The sequence below is a fragment of the Alligator sinensis genome, unplaced genomic scaffold (genome assembly GCF_000455745.1).
Source record: "Alligator sinensis unplaced genomic scaffold, ASM45574v1 scaffold444_1, whole genome shotgun sequence".
In the NCBI taxonomy this organism is placed as follows: domain Eukaryota; kingdom Metazoa; phylum Chordata; order Crocodylia; family Alligatoridae; genus Alligator; species Alligator sinensis.
In genome coordinates, this window is record NW_005841886.1 from 3020649 (window position 1) to 3038205 (window position 17557).

At 48.5% G+C, this 17557-nt stretch overlaps 1 protein-coding gene across 1 annotated transcript in view; it reads left to right on the forward strand.

Moving 5' to 3' along the window:
* MYL4 (myosin light chain 4) overlaps positions 1 to 6516 on the forward strand; it is a 23487-nt gene extending 16971 nt beyond the window's left edge. The window contains exons 4-7 of the mRNA XM_014516987.2: positions 2498 to 2671; positions 3333 to 3410; positions 5100 to 5144; positions 6234 to 6516. Of these exons, the coding sequence (XP_014372473.1) occupies positions 2498 to 2671; positions 3333 to 3410; positions 5100 to 5128 (281 nt within the window). The 3' untranslated portion in view covers positions 5129 to 5144; positions 6234 to 6516. The remainder of the gene's footprint in view (positions 1 to 2497; positions 2672 to 3332; positions 3411 to 5099; positions 5145 to 6233) is intronic.
* Positions 6517 to 17557: the final 11041 nt, after the last annotated feature.

Below are 17557 nucleotides of genomic sequence, written 5' to 3' on the forward strand. Positions count from 1 at the left end.
ACAATTTTGTCTGTAATAGGGAGATCTGTAACAGGGAATCCCAAACAAGGGGCCAGCCCTGACATCAGCCTGACCAGAGATACGTGTTCTGAGCACAGTCAGTCACTTGAGTGTACCGGGAGCCCCAGGTAGCTGAAGGCACCTCTGTAGCATAGAGGAAGAGAGAGACCTGCAGCCATTCTGTGGTTCCCCTGCGTGGGTTTTCCAAGCTTTATGATTGTCCCCCTAACATCGCCTTCTAGTCCTTTATAATGGACATGGAGGACCAAGGCTCTATGATCAGTCCACAAGCCTTGCCAGCCACTCAAGGGTAGCTGGTATGCAAAGCACTGTGTTTCTAAACTACTTGAGCACCAGGTTTTCTTCTCTCACCTTAAGACTCAGTCTCCAGAGAGTAAGTAGCCCTAATTCACCCCCTCCCCCAAGCCCTAATTCCCCCCCCCCCCCAAGCCCCCCCCCCCCACACACACACTGCTTCCCTATGACAGAAGATGCTTTGGGCAGGGGGAGCTGTAGATGGGGAAAGCCTTTAGTGTTCTAGAGGGAATACCCTGTATCTTGTGTCAGTGATGAGGTAGCTGTTAGCAAGGAGTTTCTCTCCCTTTGTCAGAAGCAGCCTGTGTGCTGTACTTTGGCCTTACTGCTGGGATAAGGAATATTCCTGCCTCCCATTTCTACCCTGTGGCAGAAGGAGGGTGGGCAAGAAGGCAGTTAACAGAAGAAGTCCAAGGCCCAGCTCTCAGAGCTCCAGAAACCATCTTTGCTTATTCTTGTAGTTCACAAGTCACTAAGTGCCTCCCACCTGGGGGACTGCCCTTATGATCAGTCCAGACCCCCACACTGGCCATGATCCCCTTTACACTCCCCTCCCTGTGCCACACTGGTGCTGCTTGCAGAGCCCTGGGATAGAAACCTCCTGGTTTTGAGCCATTATCTCACCATCCATGCCCTTGGGAAAGCTTTGGCAGGTCAACTCTTTCTGATCGCTCTTGAAGGCCTGAAGAAGAAATGGAGCCAGTAACATGCCAGGAGATTTAGGATGGATTTAGTCCCCGTGCAGAGAAGAATAACTGTGCTGTGTCAGTGTCACGTTTTAAAGAAAATGACTCAGAGACCCCATCATTCCTGGATAATTCCTCCTCTCTCCCTCCAGATAGCATCCCTGATCCTTCCCAACGGACACTCTCTGGAGGTGCATCATTTTATTGGGCCAGATTCTCAGCTGTTGCAAAACAGCATAGCTTCCCTGGCTTGGATGGGGCTGTGACACTTTAAACTCTCTGAGGATCTGGCTTCACGGATTTTCCTGTTTGCCTAATAGCAACCATCTGACTGGGGAGCTCCCTGGACAATGATGTGTGGCTCTTGTATAGTGCTTTCTATTGATGGTTTTCAATTTTAATGCACTGATTTTTGCAGGACCCTTGTGAAGCAGGGCACAGAGGAGGAACTTGAGGCACAGAGCAGCTAAGGGACTTGCCTATGGTAACAGGAAGTTTATGGCAGAGCTGGCTCTTCCAGGACCTAAGCTAGTGTCTTAAACACTGTAGTCCTTTTAAGTGAACATAGGAATACATTGGACATATTAGTCAAAACCCTCCAGTCGGATATTGCAGCCACTCTCCAGGGAGAGAAAGCCAGAACAGGGTGTCTTGAAGGCCAAAAGCATGGATCCTAACAGACAAAAAAAAAGTAACTATATCCCAGAACCTTCTGCTGAGAATACTCTGCTGTTTGTCACTTTTTAAATCATGTCTAGGGGCTGCCCATCTGATCCTGAGCATTCAAAAATCCTGAGTGAGAAGCCATGGAAATCCTGGATTATGATTTAAAAAATACATTGGGTGCTTTTTATTTGCTTTCTGGTTATGATCCTTTAGTAACCCCTTGATTCATACCTTCAAGTGAAATGGAACCACTTGTGCCCTTTGGGCTGGTACAGAGTTATTGTGGTAGCGAGTGATGTGCTATTGAATAGGACTTAAAACCCAAGTCCATCTGGGTAATGAGAATACCCCTAGCACAGGGGTGGGCAATTATTTTGGGTGGAGGGTCGCTTACTGAGTTTTGGCAAGCCATCGAGGGCCACATGATAGGCAGCCAGGGACAGATAAATATTAATTTTCTAAATATTTTAGGAGCCCCACGGGCCGGATAAAATGGCCTGGTGGGCCTTATCTGGCCCGCGGGCCACATTTTGCCTGCCCGTGCCCTAGCACCTCCTATAGGAGTGAGCTGTCAGACTTGTTTCCTAGGTAAATTTTAGTCTGGACAATTCTGGTCTACATCTCACAACTTTGCTCTATGCTTTCACTTTGGATGCAGGTTGTTCTCCACTTCCTTCCTGCATTCACATGTAGAGTTGCCCAGTTCTATTCCAGAGGTGGTTGCATTTCAGTGATGCGCATAGTAATTGGTGTGTATAAAGTGCTTTGGCATGAAGAGTGCTAGGGACTTGTTGAATTATTCCATTTCCTTTTGCTTTCTTCTCTGTCAGAAATGAATGCAAAGATGCTGGACTTTGAGACCTTCCTTCCCATCCTGCAACATATTTCACGTAACAAGGAACAGGGAACCTATGAAGACTTTGTGGAAGGACTACGTGTCTTTGACAAGGAGTCAAATGGCACTGTTATGGGAGCAGAACTGCGCCATGTGCTTGCCACTCTGGGTATGGGCTGGAGGCAAAGCTGGACCTAGTGGATTGGTAACCAGGGGGCAGAGATCTAAGCTGGTACCAAAAGCCCCTGTGGCAGTGTCAGGGGAACAGTGTTGAGAGTGGGACCTCCCTTCTTTTAGGGAGTTGAGTTCTGTTGGATGGTATAATGCTAAAGGGAGATCCTGTTATCTGGGGCAGCCACAGATAATCCTCCTTATCTTAACACAGGCTTTAGCAAATAGCCCAATGCACTGTTAATATAGACATTGCTGATATAGTATTAGCAGGAGCAAATTATTCCAAGACAGAGCTCCTTTCACATGTAAGTTATGGGCTGGGATGTGACCCAGGCCAGTTAATGGCTTGAAGATGTTCCTAGTGACAGCTCTTCCAATTTGGTCCTTTCTCTTCTCCTCTGCCTTCCTTCCCTATGCTCCCTCTAGTGTTTCCGAAAACATAGCACCTTAACTTACAAATGCCCCATTAATTAGCCTTAGATGGAGCAAATAGCCAACAAATGAATTCTCCTCAATACTGTTCCTCAAGTGAGGCAGCAATGGCTCTCCTGAAGAGGGCTAGGGGACCCTCATAATCCACAGTAGTCTAATACCAGGGCTGGGGCAGTGGTAGAGTCATCCTTCTATCCTACCTGTCTTTTTCCATCTGTTTCTAGGAGAGAAAATGTCAGAACGTGAGGTAGAGCAACTGATGGCAGGGCAGGAAGATGCCAATGGGTGCATCAACTATGAAGGTAGGAGGATCAGATTCTTTTCCTGGGCACATCAGCCATTTCATGCTTTTCTCTGAAATACTAAATACACCTTCTGCTGACCTGAAAAGTGGAACAGGCAGTCACTGAGTAGATCAGAGTGAAGTGAAGAAACACTTGTGTATGATCCATCCTAGGAATCATGAGGCAAATTCAGGAGAATTCAGGAGATTTCCAGCAATATCTTCTCAGGATTGAGTGCATCTTTGGGTAGAGTCTGAGGGCCTAGAATTAGTGAACACTTGAGAATGAAGACTTCCCCCTTTTTGGCACTGTAAATTGGGGATAACAATACTAAATCACCTCCTGGGAGCTGTGAAGTTTCCTTATCATTGTAAATAGGTTTGATATTATCAGATGAGAGATGCAGTAGAGGAACAGGAAAGGATCTCTTCACTAAGATATGCATCACTGTAACCCACTGGTTAGACCTTGGTAAATTCAAGGATCTTTCCTGAGCTTATTTATTTATTTATTAATCTCTTGACATGGAAAATTGCCTGTCAGTGTACCGGTGAAAAGTATCTGTGTATTTCATTGTTCATGGATGCTGGGCTCAAAATGCAGGTCCAGATCTTGTCAAGGCTTTCTTGTCAAAATGCTCTACAAAGCATTGTCATTAATATGGAACTGCAAAGCTCCCCCAAGACTAAGACAAAGGGAGCTCATGGCCTGCTGGGCTCAGCCTCTGTCCTAAGTACCCCAGCTAGCTGAGGCTTCCAATCAGAAATAGGTCATTCCTATGAAGAGAAGTTAGTGCCAAAGCAAACACCAAATTCTTTTTCAAATCTCTTTTTTTGAGTTCTACTTCAATCCCAGTTTGGGAGCTGGGGGGAGATTCCAAGCTGTCACTCAAGATCAGCCCAAGCCAGCTCTTTCACCACTAGTTTAGATTATTGTTGAGGGGGATGATAAGAGAGGGCAGTTGGACTGGCTTCTGAGTCCCAAGAATCCTCAGCCATTCCAGCTAGAGAACCTGAGAGCTTTAGAAAGATTTGTCTATGTATATAAACCCCAGAGACTACATGACACCCAGGAACTGATTGCATTACAACTCTCAAGCAAGGACTTATGCACCAGAACTGTGCTGCAGGCTTTTATTTCTGTAGTCTTGACGTTAGGGGCCTGGCTCATAATGTATAAAGCTATGCACCCTTGTAAGTCTTTACAGGAGTATAGCCTATCTTCACAGATCACCTTTACCCATGATCCTCTCTACCAGGCTCCAGTGTGCCACCAGCACTTGCCTTCCACTAAGTTATGTGCACTTGAATCTTGATTGCTCTGGGGCAATCAGTCCTTCAGAAATTTGAGAAATAAATGGGAGGTGATAGGCATTAATACATACAGTTGACCTCTTGGACCCAAATTTTCAAAAGTCTTACAGTCACAAACAGATTTTCAAGCTCTCAGCACCTCACAGGCATGTTTGGAGTTGACATGTGCAGAACCTAGTCACAGAGAAATGCTGAGGGGTGAGCACTTTGAGGAAAGTATTCTTCATTGGGCAGATTGGACATTTGTTGGAAATCTGGCCTTGAGCTCTTGGAAAATGTGCCCCTGCCCCTCCCAATAGAGTTACCTAAAAAGGCTGGAGACTGCTGTAGGGTGGAATTTGTGGTCAAAGATGAAATCTCACTTTTTTTTATGCCTTTCTGATTTTCTGCTCAGCTTTTGTCAAGCACATCATGTCTGACTGAAGAAGAGAAACTTCAGGTGAGTTCATGTGGACCACCTACTGTGCACCTGAAGATGTTTACACACTGACCCAGTCTGCTGGGCGCTGAACATAAATACCATTGACTAATGAACTCAGCAATCATGTAGTGACTTACCATCGACACAGCAAAAATTCAAAGTTCATGCTAATGAACTGCAGTCATCATATAGAAAAGGCACTCATCTGTCCTGTAGTCAGAAGGAAGCAGGAACATACAGTCACGTCTTATGAGGATAGTGAAATATTTTTTATTCCTTCAGTAACTACAATCATTCAAGTTAATCATTCAAGTTAATGATTTTAAGTTTGCGGGGCCTGATAGCCTGCACCTAAAAATTTTAAAATATTGGCTTAGGAGGTCCCTAAACTGTTAACATTGATTAACAACACATCCAACAACTGCAGTGGTAACAGGTCCAGCTGTTGCTGCAGCAGGTTCAACAGCAAGTCCAGCAGCAGCCATGATGGATCCAATGGGGGTCTGGCAGTGGTGACTTCCATAGTGGGACCAGGTAGCAGCATAGCCAAGCAGCTGCAGGGCTGTGTCAGCCCAGCCCTCATTTACCCCTCTTCTGCCCACAACCATGTCCAGCAGAGCCCAGGGACCCTGAATTCTGTGGCAGTCCTTGCCCTCCCTCTGGCCTCACCCACAACTTCCAGTAGCCTGATGGTGAGCCAGATAGAACAGCACCATGGCGCATATCTGGCCCACAGGCCATATGTTTGACACCCCTGCTGCAACCAGTAGTGTGATGAGGGGTGGCAAACAGGACACCAGCCCCTGGTGCCCACTTGGAGGGGCACATAAACAGCAGTAACTGGTACTGCTGGCCCAGTCACTGCAGCCAGTCTGGCCTCTCCTGCTGCCCAGGGTACAGAGCCTGGTTGTTATGCCTCTGGCTGCAAGACTAGGCAGTCAATACTGCAGTGCATTTCATGCCAAACTATGCTATTTTCATGGAATCCTAAGCTGAACATTATGAAAATGCTGCTATTATTGTTTCAATTTCATCTGAGATTTAGTTCTATTACTTGGTATCATTGTTGTCATCATGATTCTGAAACACCACATGTCTATCTTCCAGGTTCTTGGAAGCATTTCCATCCGAACAATTGTTACTAGTGGCACAGTTCCTTGACCCCTGTCCCTTCCTCTGCAAAGGTCCCAAGTCCAGAGCTGTACTTCACACAAGTCAAAATGAAGAGTCCCAAGTGTCACAACATGCCAACCCTATACTAGTGTGTGCAATAATCTCTGTATATAAAAGGACACACAGCTGCCCCTCTGTTTTAAATCTTAATTTATTCTTTTTGGGTTTTTCCTTGTGTTATCTGGCTCATTAAATTTCACACACCCACCAAATATCATTCCTGTTTGGCTTCAGTCCTTTTGAGGAAGAGTTTGCAGATCGTCATTGCTCCTCATCCTAGTCAGTAAGCTAAGGGGGAAAATTGAGTTGACTAGTCAGCTATGGGATTTCACAAGGAGGTACCAGAGACATGTTTCTACAGGGAAGGAGGAGAGCCATCTTTGAGGGCATGTAAAAGTTGTGCAATGGAGGTGGTCAGATTTGTGGAGCAGAAGTTACTCTGGATTTACAACAGTGAGAGATGTGCTCTGTAGCAGGTTCATGCTCCAGGAGCAGCTGCAACACCCCCCGGTAGCTACACAATTTTTGCCCCAGCTCCAGCTTTTCAAGTGCCCTCGCACCTCCTGGTCTCACCCCGCACACTTTTGTTGTTAAACTTAATTAGGTGGGAGGCTGCCCCAGGGCTCCGTGGCCCCAAACCCTGCCCCAGGGCTTAAGGCAATCGGGCGCCCATAGGGCACCAATGAGACCTCTAAGCTACATCCTTAGCCCCAAACCCACGCCACCAGTTAGACAGCAAGTTACAAGCCTCTGGTTGCAACTCAGACTGTCCCCACGCTGGGCCTGAGCAGTGGTGACCGTGTAGGGGGTGCACGTGCACCCCCTGGGAGTGCCAGTGCGCCACCTGACAGGCCATGCTCCCCGCTTAGGCAATGGGCAGAGGGGCCAGGCATGAGCACCAGTGCACCTGCTGCGAGCACCAGCCAGGGAGTGGGAGCGCCAGATGAAGCCCCATGGCCACTTCTGGGAGTGCTGTGGTCACTTCCCAGTTGGTGCAATTGGCCACCGGGGACCCCACCCCCAGTCAGTGAGATAGTGACTGACTGGTCACTGGGGGGGGGAGGAGAGGGAATGTGCCCCCCCTGACTAAGGTGGTACCAGTCACCCATGGGCCTGAACATAAATCCCAGCTCACTAGCTGTATGCACAAAGCTCCCCCCCTACTCCACACTACTCTCTTCAAGCCCTCAGCCTTATTAGTAGCTCCCAGGTAACTCAGCAATCAACCAGACACTCCTTTACAGCAGTCCCTCTAGGAGCTCCTTCCCTTGCCTTATGAAGGACACACTACTTCTGGTACTGACACTGGCTCTGGTTTATATGCTCAGAGACCTGCCCCTTCTGGTCTTTTGCTCTATCACCTGACCTACCAAAGGGTGCTTGTTAACCCCAGCCTGGCCAGCTGCCCTTGTCCAGTTAACAAAAACCCTTCCCTTAAAGGGGCCATTCTGCTTTTCTATAACAGGGCAAGGGATCCCTGTTATACGCTCCTTCATGACACAGGCCTAAATCTCAGTGCACTTACACTTTGTCACCTGGCATTCAATGAGGGAGCTCAATGGGTTTTTAGAAGTCAATTGTACTCTACCTCTGGAGATGCCAGCTGCAGAAGGAGGTGTAGTATCCCACCCCAGAGGCACTGGAACACAGAAGTGGTCAAACGGGCCTTGCTCAAAGGGGAGGCAGCAAGGGATCTTCTGTGAGGAGGAAACAGGAGATCTCATCTACATCTTGTGTGCAAAGGCTCATAAGCAGCTGTTCAAATGGTCTTGTAGCGATCAAGATGACTCTGGAACAGCAATGTCTAAGCTAAGGAAATGTCATAGTTCTGGAATGTAGTAGCTAGCACTGGGTAGCAAACACATTTTAAAATCCTAGTGTAGGCAGAGCAAGATGTAGACTTCCTTCAATAATACGCTAAAACCGCAACTTGCTTGGTGTACACTAGGTTTTTTAAATGTTCTCCTGGTGTAGAGAGGGCCATACTAGTATTATCTTAAAATATGCATTGTAGCATTCCAAGATTGACTCTGTTTCCTGCAAACCAAGGGAGATTTCTTGAATGATCATACCGAGAAATATGATGTGGGTCCCAACTCCCACGCGAAGGGGACAGAGCTTCCCTCTGTGGCAGTGTTGAGGTCTGACGGTAAGACAGTAAGTGGAAATCATCCTTTCATAAACAAGACTACATTGTATTTAGAACACCATAATGAAAAACATAAGCAACAGATGCAATTACATGTGCTGTACTGTTGATCAACAAGGTCTGTGCAACAGGGTGCAGAAACCCTTTATGGATCCAGAAGGGGCTGATAGTTCTGCCTAACAATATGGCACAGCTGTGGGGAATGAGATGCCTGGGTGGATCCCCAGTAAGAGTTATAAAAGGGCTGTAGCTGTGTGGGAGAGAGAGAGAGATTGAGGGGGATGGTTTTTGCTGAGAGATGTTAGAGCATGTTTCTGGTTTGAACAGAAGGTAGTAAGGTTATTTTCTTTTGTTGAGAGTAGTAGGTAGAGGGTCCAGAACTTTGTGTTTTAACACTTCAAGTGCCAGTAAAGGATCTGGTTTTGTTGAGCCCTGAAAGAAGTGTGGCTGTGACCTGCAATAAGTAAGGTGGTAGAAGGCAAGACTGGCTCACAATCTGCAGGATTGTTTACATGCTGTGTAGAGATTGGCATGCATTTGCATATCCAGAAGGAAAGGACTTATCTCTAGCAAGGACATTCCACAGCCCAAGCCAAGAAAGAAACAATTTATTAAATGCAAGGGGGTGAGGCATGTGAAAAGTGATGACAGATCCTTCAAACTTAAGGAGAATCTAAAGATGCTGCACCAACTTGTCAGACTGAGAAGTCCTCAGAAATGAAACTGGTGAAAAACTTTGAAAACCAGAAAGCACAGAAGGCGGTGGGAGGGGATTGAATAACATCTTTTCTGTATAGCTTTTAAGGTCAACACGTTTCATCAAGTCTTTATTTTCAGGAACTTGAGTACTGATTGTAGCAAGTGGCTCTGGAATTCTGTCTGCGAGCAAATAATGGGTTGGAAGTAGAGGAGGGTGTGAGACGTTTGGAATGAGATGCTTTCCATTTTACATCACCCACAAACTGTATTTCTGCATTCACTGCAGGGACAGGCCATAGTCTGGGGGGACAGAGCAGTAGTGCATTCTTAGACCTGTCTTTGTTGTTTATCCTAGTGTAACACCCACATACACTTGGGTTGTGTATGGTTAAGTGCATGCTTTTGGAAGCAGAAGATTCTCCAGGCAGATTGATTGAGAGAGGCTGGAGCATGGCACTCCCTCATTGGACAAGACTTGGGTGATGTCACACCAGGTATATAAGAACAACTCGGCTAAGGTTTTTCTGTCTTTTTTCTCCTTGGGCTGTTAAGAGTTGTATAGCTGAACTGGGAGCCAAAAATCTGCTCCCCTTCCCCTTTTCACTGAAAAAGGTGAGCAAAAGCTATGTGAAAGGAAAGCCTCAGGTACAGGCAGTGGCAATGCATAGGGGGTGCACATGAACCCCCTGAGAGCACCAGTGCACCCCCTAACAGGCTGTACTCCCTGCTTAGGCGATGGGCAGTGGGGGCAGGTGGGAGCGCCGGTGCCACTCCTGCAAGCGCCAGCCGGGGAGTGGGAGCGCTAGATTAAGTGCTGTGGCCATTTACCCCGTGGCCAATCTCGCCGACCGGGGATCCTCCCTGGTTGCTGACTGGTCACTGGGGGGGTACATGCCCCCCCGACTAAAGTGGCACCAGTTACCCATGGGTACAGGGAGAGAAAGTTTGTCTTGGAGTTTGAGACCCCCGTTTCCTCCCTCTTTCCCCACTTTTTGAGTGGGTTTTAATCCCTGGAGCAGACTGATCAGGAATGGAGCTCTGGCAGTTTTGGCCACATAGGCCTTCAGTGGGGTAATACCATGGGGGTATTAATCCCTGGAGCAGATTGACCAGGAATGTGTCCTGGCAGTTACTGGCCGCATGGACCTGACCCGCTCTGTTTTGTGATTGTAATGTCTCAGCATTGCAGTATAGCTGAGACTGGATGTCCTGGCTGCAGCCATAGACCTGGGCCCTTTGTGCTGTTTCACAGCTATTGCTTTTCAGCTTGGCTGTGTGGCTGAACCCCACCATATGTTTGGCTGGCAGATTTGAGCCAGGGTGAAGCCTGGCATGGTTTGAGCCAGGGTGAGACATGGCACTTGTTGATCCAGGCCTCAGTGTGGTATAAGGCTGCCCAGTTCAGGCCCAGTGAGGTAGGCCTGGGCCCCCTTTTGTCCCTTTTGTAGTTTATGTCCCAACCAAGCAATGTAGTTGGGTGCTAGTTGTAGTTCAGGCCCGAGCCATGATGGGCCTGACCTTTCCTTTAAGTTCTTTTGTAGTTTTCTGCCCAGAAGAGCTGGGATTGGGACTAGGAATTGTGGGGTGCGGTATGCTGATGAAAGCCACAATTAACCTCTCAAAGCCAACATGTGAAAGTGGAGGTCAGTGCTCTACCATTTCTCCAGGAGCAACAGAGCCCCTTGCAATGCAGAAGGACCCATGTTCTTGAGCAGCTCCCTGCAGTTCAGTGAACCCAAGGAGCAGCTCATAGGACTCTGGTGTGGGCCCCCCTCTCTAGCCCATTGCTGAAGGGCAGGTATAGTGGTGAAGCCCCCAGAACTACCTTTTGGGGAGCCCCAAGTCCCAGACTTGTCTAGGCATGGGTGAAGCCTCCCCAAGAGGGTGCAACCTATAGACTTTGTAGTTAATAGAGTTTTAAAATTTATATTTAGTGTTTTCCTTTTTTTTCTGTAATAAACTTGGGCTTTTGTGTTTACACTGCTTGTGAGGAGGGGATTTTCTTAATATGGGTCACCCTAGCAAATTTAGTGTTCCCAGATTTCTGGGGAGGGAGGCACCTTGAGCCACTGGTATAATTTATGGGTATACCCTGAAATGTGAACCTGGCCCTTGTCGCTGTCAGTCAGTGCCCAGCAGAAGGGTTATGCTAGGACTGCCAGAAGTTTTCTCGTTTTGCATCAGCCCAGCAAATTTACCTTTGCTCAACTGGTGGTTGAATTAGGATCTGCTGTTCTCAAATGTTCTGTCTAAAACTTACCCCCTGGCTGTGTTCATGGGCATGCTGATTATAGGTGTATTACCAAGAGCTGAAGAATTAGGCTTCAGGCTACTGTCCACCCCTCAGGGCATCCGTCTCTGTATTTGGGCAGTCTGAGGTTCTTTCCAGAGAACAGAAGCTTCAGCTATCACCCACAGAACAGAGAATTCAGGGTGGGAAAGAGGGGTGTAGGAGGGATATATCCATTGTGATCAGGGGCCAGGGCAGCAGTCTAGCCAAATTGCCACCAGTTGGCCCTAGTTACCTGAGCTGGCCTGGTTGTCAGTTGCCTGAATACCCCCACCCGGCCCCAGTTGGCTGCTGGGTGTGCCTGCTTTTAAGCAGCAGCAATTTTAGTATCCAGCAGGCTACTCCACAAGATGGATACCTCCTTGTCTAGTCCTGGTTTTCTGATTCCCTGCATCCTGCCCATCCATTCCTTGTTCCAGACTCCACTCTAGACCCTAGTGCTTTCAGGCTGCCTTGCTGGTTTCCAGACTCCTGTCTTCTGGCAGCCAGTTTCTGGCTTGTGGTTTAGCTAAGTGATGATCACCCACATCTTGGTCCTGTACAGCTATAGCTGCCTGTTCCAAATACCCTGGTTGATAACACGGGTCTGGGTCCCTGTTCCTGACCTTCTTCTCCCCCCTAGTCCATGGTTCTACCCTAGATGACCACCTTGGCCTCCTGACCTGTCTAATTCCCTGACTCCCACTTCTAGCTTGGACATTTGCTTCACTGACCTTGCCTGTTACTGACCCCTGGTTTGTGACTCCTTAGGGTCAAGTCCCTACCATCTACATCCTGGTTGTACCCCTGACAATTGGTGGTATTTAAAGCAGGCTTTGCTAAGGAACTGCCGAGTGAAATTGATGAGACCAGTCAGCTCCATGGGTGGATCCAGGATTATAAAAGAGTGGGGTGTGGTAGATGCTGCCTACTGCCCCTCAGATTATAGGGAAGAATGGAGTCAAGGTGTGGCTGAAATCCCAGGGTTGGCAGGTGAGAGAGGGCCAAGCAGGGAGCAGGGGGCTGTTGCTACTGTCTCCCGCACAGCCTGGCACCCACGCAGCTGCTCCCTGCAGCCCTAGCTTGAGTGCGACCGGAGCAGCCCTGAGGCTCCCTCACTCCATCCCCAGGGCAGCAGGTGGGTCCCTATTTCCTGCCCCTGCTCAGTCCCTTTGTGTGTCTTCCACTGACCCAGGGGCTCCAGTTGTGGAAGCAGCTGTGTGGACTGCCAGACTTGGCAGAAAACAGCAGCAAGAGGAGGCATCCCCCCTTCCTGTTCCTGTCCCCTGCTGGCCAGTAGTCGGGGTCAGAAAGGGAATCTGTGGGCTGCCATTCCCGGTTGAACCTGGCTCCCCACAGCCCAAGCAGGGCAGAAGCAGCTATGCCACCCCCAACCTCTCCACCCCCCGCCTTCGGGGACTCAAGGCTTGGTCCACCCACCTCAGTTGCTCTGACAGCAGCAGCACCATGTGCATGCACCTGACTGCTGCTGCAACAGTAATGTCACCATGGGTCTACTTCTGCTTCTGGACCAGGACTCCACAGGGGTGTGGGAACCATTCTGTCACTCCTACTAAGTCGATGCCTTGGGACAGGTGCCTGACTTGCCCTTCGTGGGCCTGCTCCTTACTGCCTCCATGTCCCCCACCAGTCCTGGCCACATCTTGTCCCCACTCCCCTATGGTCTGACCTCAGTTCCTGCCTGAAGTCTTCAGGGGACCCAAGCATCTGGGGCTATGGAGAACTGGAGCCAGGTGGTATGATTTCCAGAGAGCTGGCTCTAGCATGTAGTGCAAGGGGTGTGTGACTGCACCACTACATCCTCCCTGGATCTGCCCTTGGTCAGTTCCAGCATTGCTGGTGAAGACACACTGGGCAGCCATGAAACTGTTTAGAATGATTTATTTCTGTTTCACTGTACAGATGATCCTTGAGAGAGTTCTAAAAGCAGGGCAATTGATCCAGGTTCCTGGACTTTGCTGGCAGCTCTCAATAGAATATCAAACCTGACAGCCACATGGCTGCACTTTTCTCCAACTCCAATCTCCTACCCATCAGGGAGGAAAGAGGGACGCCTTCTCACTCTGCCTTCCACTGTTTTAACTGCCATTCACACTGTTCTGCCTTTGCTGTTGGACAGAGTGAGAATAAATTGCTGTGTCACTTGTAAGAAAGAAGAATTAAGATGAATGACCAGTCAGGTTAAGTGGAAAGATGGAGCCTCAGTTTGCAATCAAGGGCTCAAAGAGAACAAATGAGAACCAGCAAAATGGAGAGGCAGCTGGGTAATGTTCTAGGAGGGGAGGGGGAGAGAGAGCTGGCTGTCATGGTTGCATTTTCACGTCTCAGCATAGGTAGAAAGATGATAATAGTCAGGGAGCAACTGAGTAGGTGAAAATGTCTGGGGAAAGCTGACAGGTGCCTATGGGAGCTGAGTGGAGGGAGGTATGCCTGGGCATCATGGGGTAGCTAGGAATAGTGGATTGCTTATGTGTACATAATGTCCTAGAAGCTCCAGGAGAGAACCCAGCAAGAATGATACTCAGTGTATTTCCTGCCTGTGAGAGAGATTCAACATCATTCCCTTCTAATGGCCATTCAGTGCCCTGTGCAAAATTGGTTGATGGATATCTGTAATCTATTTATCTGTCTATTTACCTGCCAGGCTTCACCATGGCAGAGATGATGAATAATTCACAATGGATAATTTATTTGATGAATCTCACTCCTCCCTTTAGCTAAACATCTGGAAGCAGGTGGCTATTTTCTCAACTTTAATTCCTATTCAAATGTCCTTTCCTTCGTGCCTTGCAACTTGAAATGTAAGCTGTGTTGCTTAGATGTAACTGGTTATGGAAGTTACCTGGCGTGTTGCTCTTCACTGATTCAAGAAGTGTGGCTTTTCTTCTCCAATATCTGGTGTAAATTCTAATATTATAAAAGCATTTGGCTGGCTGTCTGGCCATAATGCTTTTTTCACACTCTGATTGGTTGTCTGAAACAATCAATCGGAGTGCTTCAACAGCATTCCAGACAGGCAGCGGCGACAGGGCGGAGCGCCACCATGACGGTGGGGATGGAGGGGACAAAGTCGGGGGTGAGGCCAGCAGTGTTCATCTTGCCCCCCGCCCAGTCCTGCTCCCTGGTGGCGGTGGCAAGGGAGTGGATGGAGCGAGAAGGCGAGGCCCTGGACCTGAAGATGGGTGCGGGGAGTGGGCCCGACCCCGCAGCAGCAGGGGGGGAGGGTAGGGGAGTGGGCCCGGCCCTGAAGCAACAGGGGGTCTGGATGCAGGCCTCCGTCCCCGCCCATCCCTTCATTCTTGACAGGCAATTTGCAAGTATTATTGTAAGAGGCAAATTTAAAACATGTTTTGATAAGCACAACATGTGACTGAACTCCTTTGCCTGTGGTACACTTACAGGCCCTCCTGTAACAGTATCTAAGTACCCCACAGTCTTTAATGTAATTATTCATACCTTACTCAGTGAAGGGACATGGTAGCAGACCTAGCAAGGTCTCTTGCTATGGATCCACCAGGCTGCCCCCAGTTGACCAAGCTGTAAATGGTCATCTGGGCTGTGGAATCCAGAGCACCCAGATGTGACCTAGCCACATTACTTTCTGTAGCCATTGACTACAGAAACTCTTGTGCTTTCACCATGCCAGCTTGGCCACTAGCTAGGTTCAGGATGGACCCTTGAATCTCCCTGTGAGGTAAGGTTGTGTTACTAACCCCATTTTACAGATAGGGAACTGAGCCATAGGGATGCTAAGGTGCCCAGGCTTATACAGCAAGTAGTAGCAGAGCAAGGATTTGAACTCAGGTGTCCTAAATCCTCAGTTAGTAACCTAACCACTCCATCATCCTTTATCTCTGAAAGCATTCAGCTATCAGAAAACCTGAGAGCAATGAGACAAGAAGACAAACAGAGACACAAGGAATCTGCTTTTAAATACTTATGTTTATATGTGGGAAATTTCTGGTGTGCAGACAGAGGGCATGGCTATCTGTGATGTCATGCACTACCAAATCCAGTTGCTCTTTAAGAGAAGCCTTTGAATGGAGGGTACAGACTGCAACAGCACTGTGGGGAGGGTGGAGTGGAGATAGTGGACATCATTTAGAGAGAAACAAGACCATGGTGGGGAGGGAGGGTGAAAGGGCATGAGAGGCAGGGGGCAAATAATTCTTATGAAATCCAGGTCTAGCGGTGCACTCAGGAATGGGAAAGGGTTATCTAAGTCTTGTGGGACTCTTCTGTATCTCTGTAGGGCACAATAACTACTACTGACTTGGGGAGAGAGGCGTTACTGTTGGTGCTCCCTTCACTTGGTTGATCTTTCAAAAGAAAAGTGCGAGATAGCACTGCAAAGTAAATCTATCTAGCAAAGCCAATGGCCATCTAAATGCAGCTGCCCCTAGTCCCAGGCCTCATTAGCCTATGCCGCCACCACCTGTCCCTGCTGCTGATGATGCAGAGGCTTCTAGAGGGTGGGTGGTCTTAAAAGCAATCACATTTCTAAAAAGCATCTGTTGACATCAGCCAGGGCCCCTAACACAGAACTGCACTTCACAGCTGGAGGAGGCTATATTAATCGACACTCAATCCAAGAAAGTCCCAGGACAATAGTTGACAGTGTGTCCTTTTATAGCTCGGATGCTATGTTCATATTCTGGGGGCTCTGAGAAGAGGTAAAAATAGCCCCCCATTCTGAGGAGAGCCTGAGGCTGTATCTCTTCTGTCTGAGATAAGACAGCATTTCATACCAAAGATGGTTTGGATGCTAGGAGAGTCAGTACCATCCCCTATGGAATGAAAGAGACAGACAGAGCCAGCCTTCATGCTGGGGATCTGTCACTCGCACATGGCAGTGATAAGATTGTGAGGTGGAGCTGGAGAGTACAGACCCTACTCCTTGAGATGGCACCTCTCTCCATGCTATATAGCAGATGACAAAGGCCTCCTGGATCTTCAGATTCTTCTTGAGCCCACTGTTTGAAACAAGGCCCAGCCACTCCTTGTGTCAAATGAATCAGAGGGTCTCTGCTGGTAACCAGGTGTCAACCCTAGAGAAACCATCACTACAGGTCCTGGCCTTTCCAGGCCAAGATCCTGAAAGTGAATACCTGTAGGTTAATTTAAATGTTTACAAATTTACAAATAAATATGTATGCATTTCTTATTTCAATCCAAATATCTGTGCTGTCTATAGGAGGTGGGAGCAGTAATGGGAGAAACAGCAAGCTCCCCAGCCTGCCCTCCCAGCATTACCTGCCTGGGATGGGGGTGGAGGTGTGTCCATCAGAGTGTAGAGCACGGGTTGGCAACATTTTTGGGCAAAGTGCCAAAAACACACACAACCTCAACTTGTAAGAGTTTGGCATCATAGAATCATAGAAGTAGGGTCGGAAGGGACCTTGTAGATCTTCAAGTCCAACCCTCTCCCTAGGCAGGAGGAAAACTGGGCTCAAATGACTCCAGCCAAGTAGGCATCCAGCTTCTTCTTAAAGACCCCCAGGGTAGGAACCAGCACCACTTCCCTTGAAAGTTGGTTCCAGATCCTAGCCGCCCTAACTGTGAAGTAGTTCTTATGGATGTCTAATCTAAACCTACTCTCCAACAACTTGTGGCCATTATTCCTTGTCATCCCAGGGGGCGCTAGGGGAAACAAGGTCTCCCCCAAACCCTTCTGGTCCCCCCTAGTGAGTTTACAGATGGTCACCAGGTCCCCCCTCAGCCTTCTCTTGTGAAGGCTGAACAGGTTCAGGTCCCATAGCCTCTCACTGTAGGGTCTGCCCTGCTGTCCCTGGATCATGCAGGTGGCCCTCCTCTGGACCCTCTCAATGTTGTCCACATCCCTCTTGAAATGGGGTGCCCAGAACTGGACACAGTACTCCAGCTGTGGCCTGACCAGTGTCGCGTAGAGGGGGAGGATCACCTCCTTGGCCCTGCTTGAGATGCACCTGTGAATGCACGATAGGGTCCGGTTAACCCTGCCGACAGTGACCTCGCATTGTCGACCCATGTTCATCTTGGAGTCAATAATGACTCCAAGATCCCTTTCTGCCTCCATGCTCTCAAGAAGGGAGTTTCCCATCTTATAAGTGTGCTGCTGGTTACTACTGCCCAAGTGCAGCA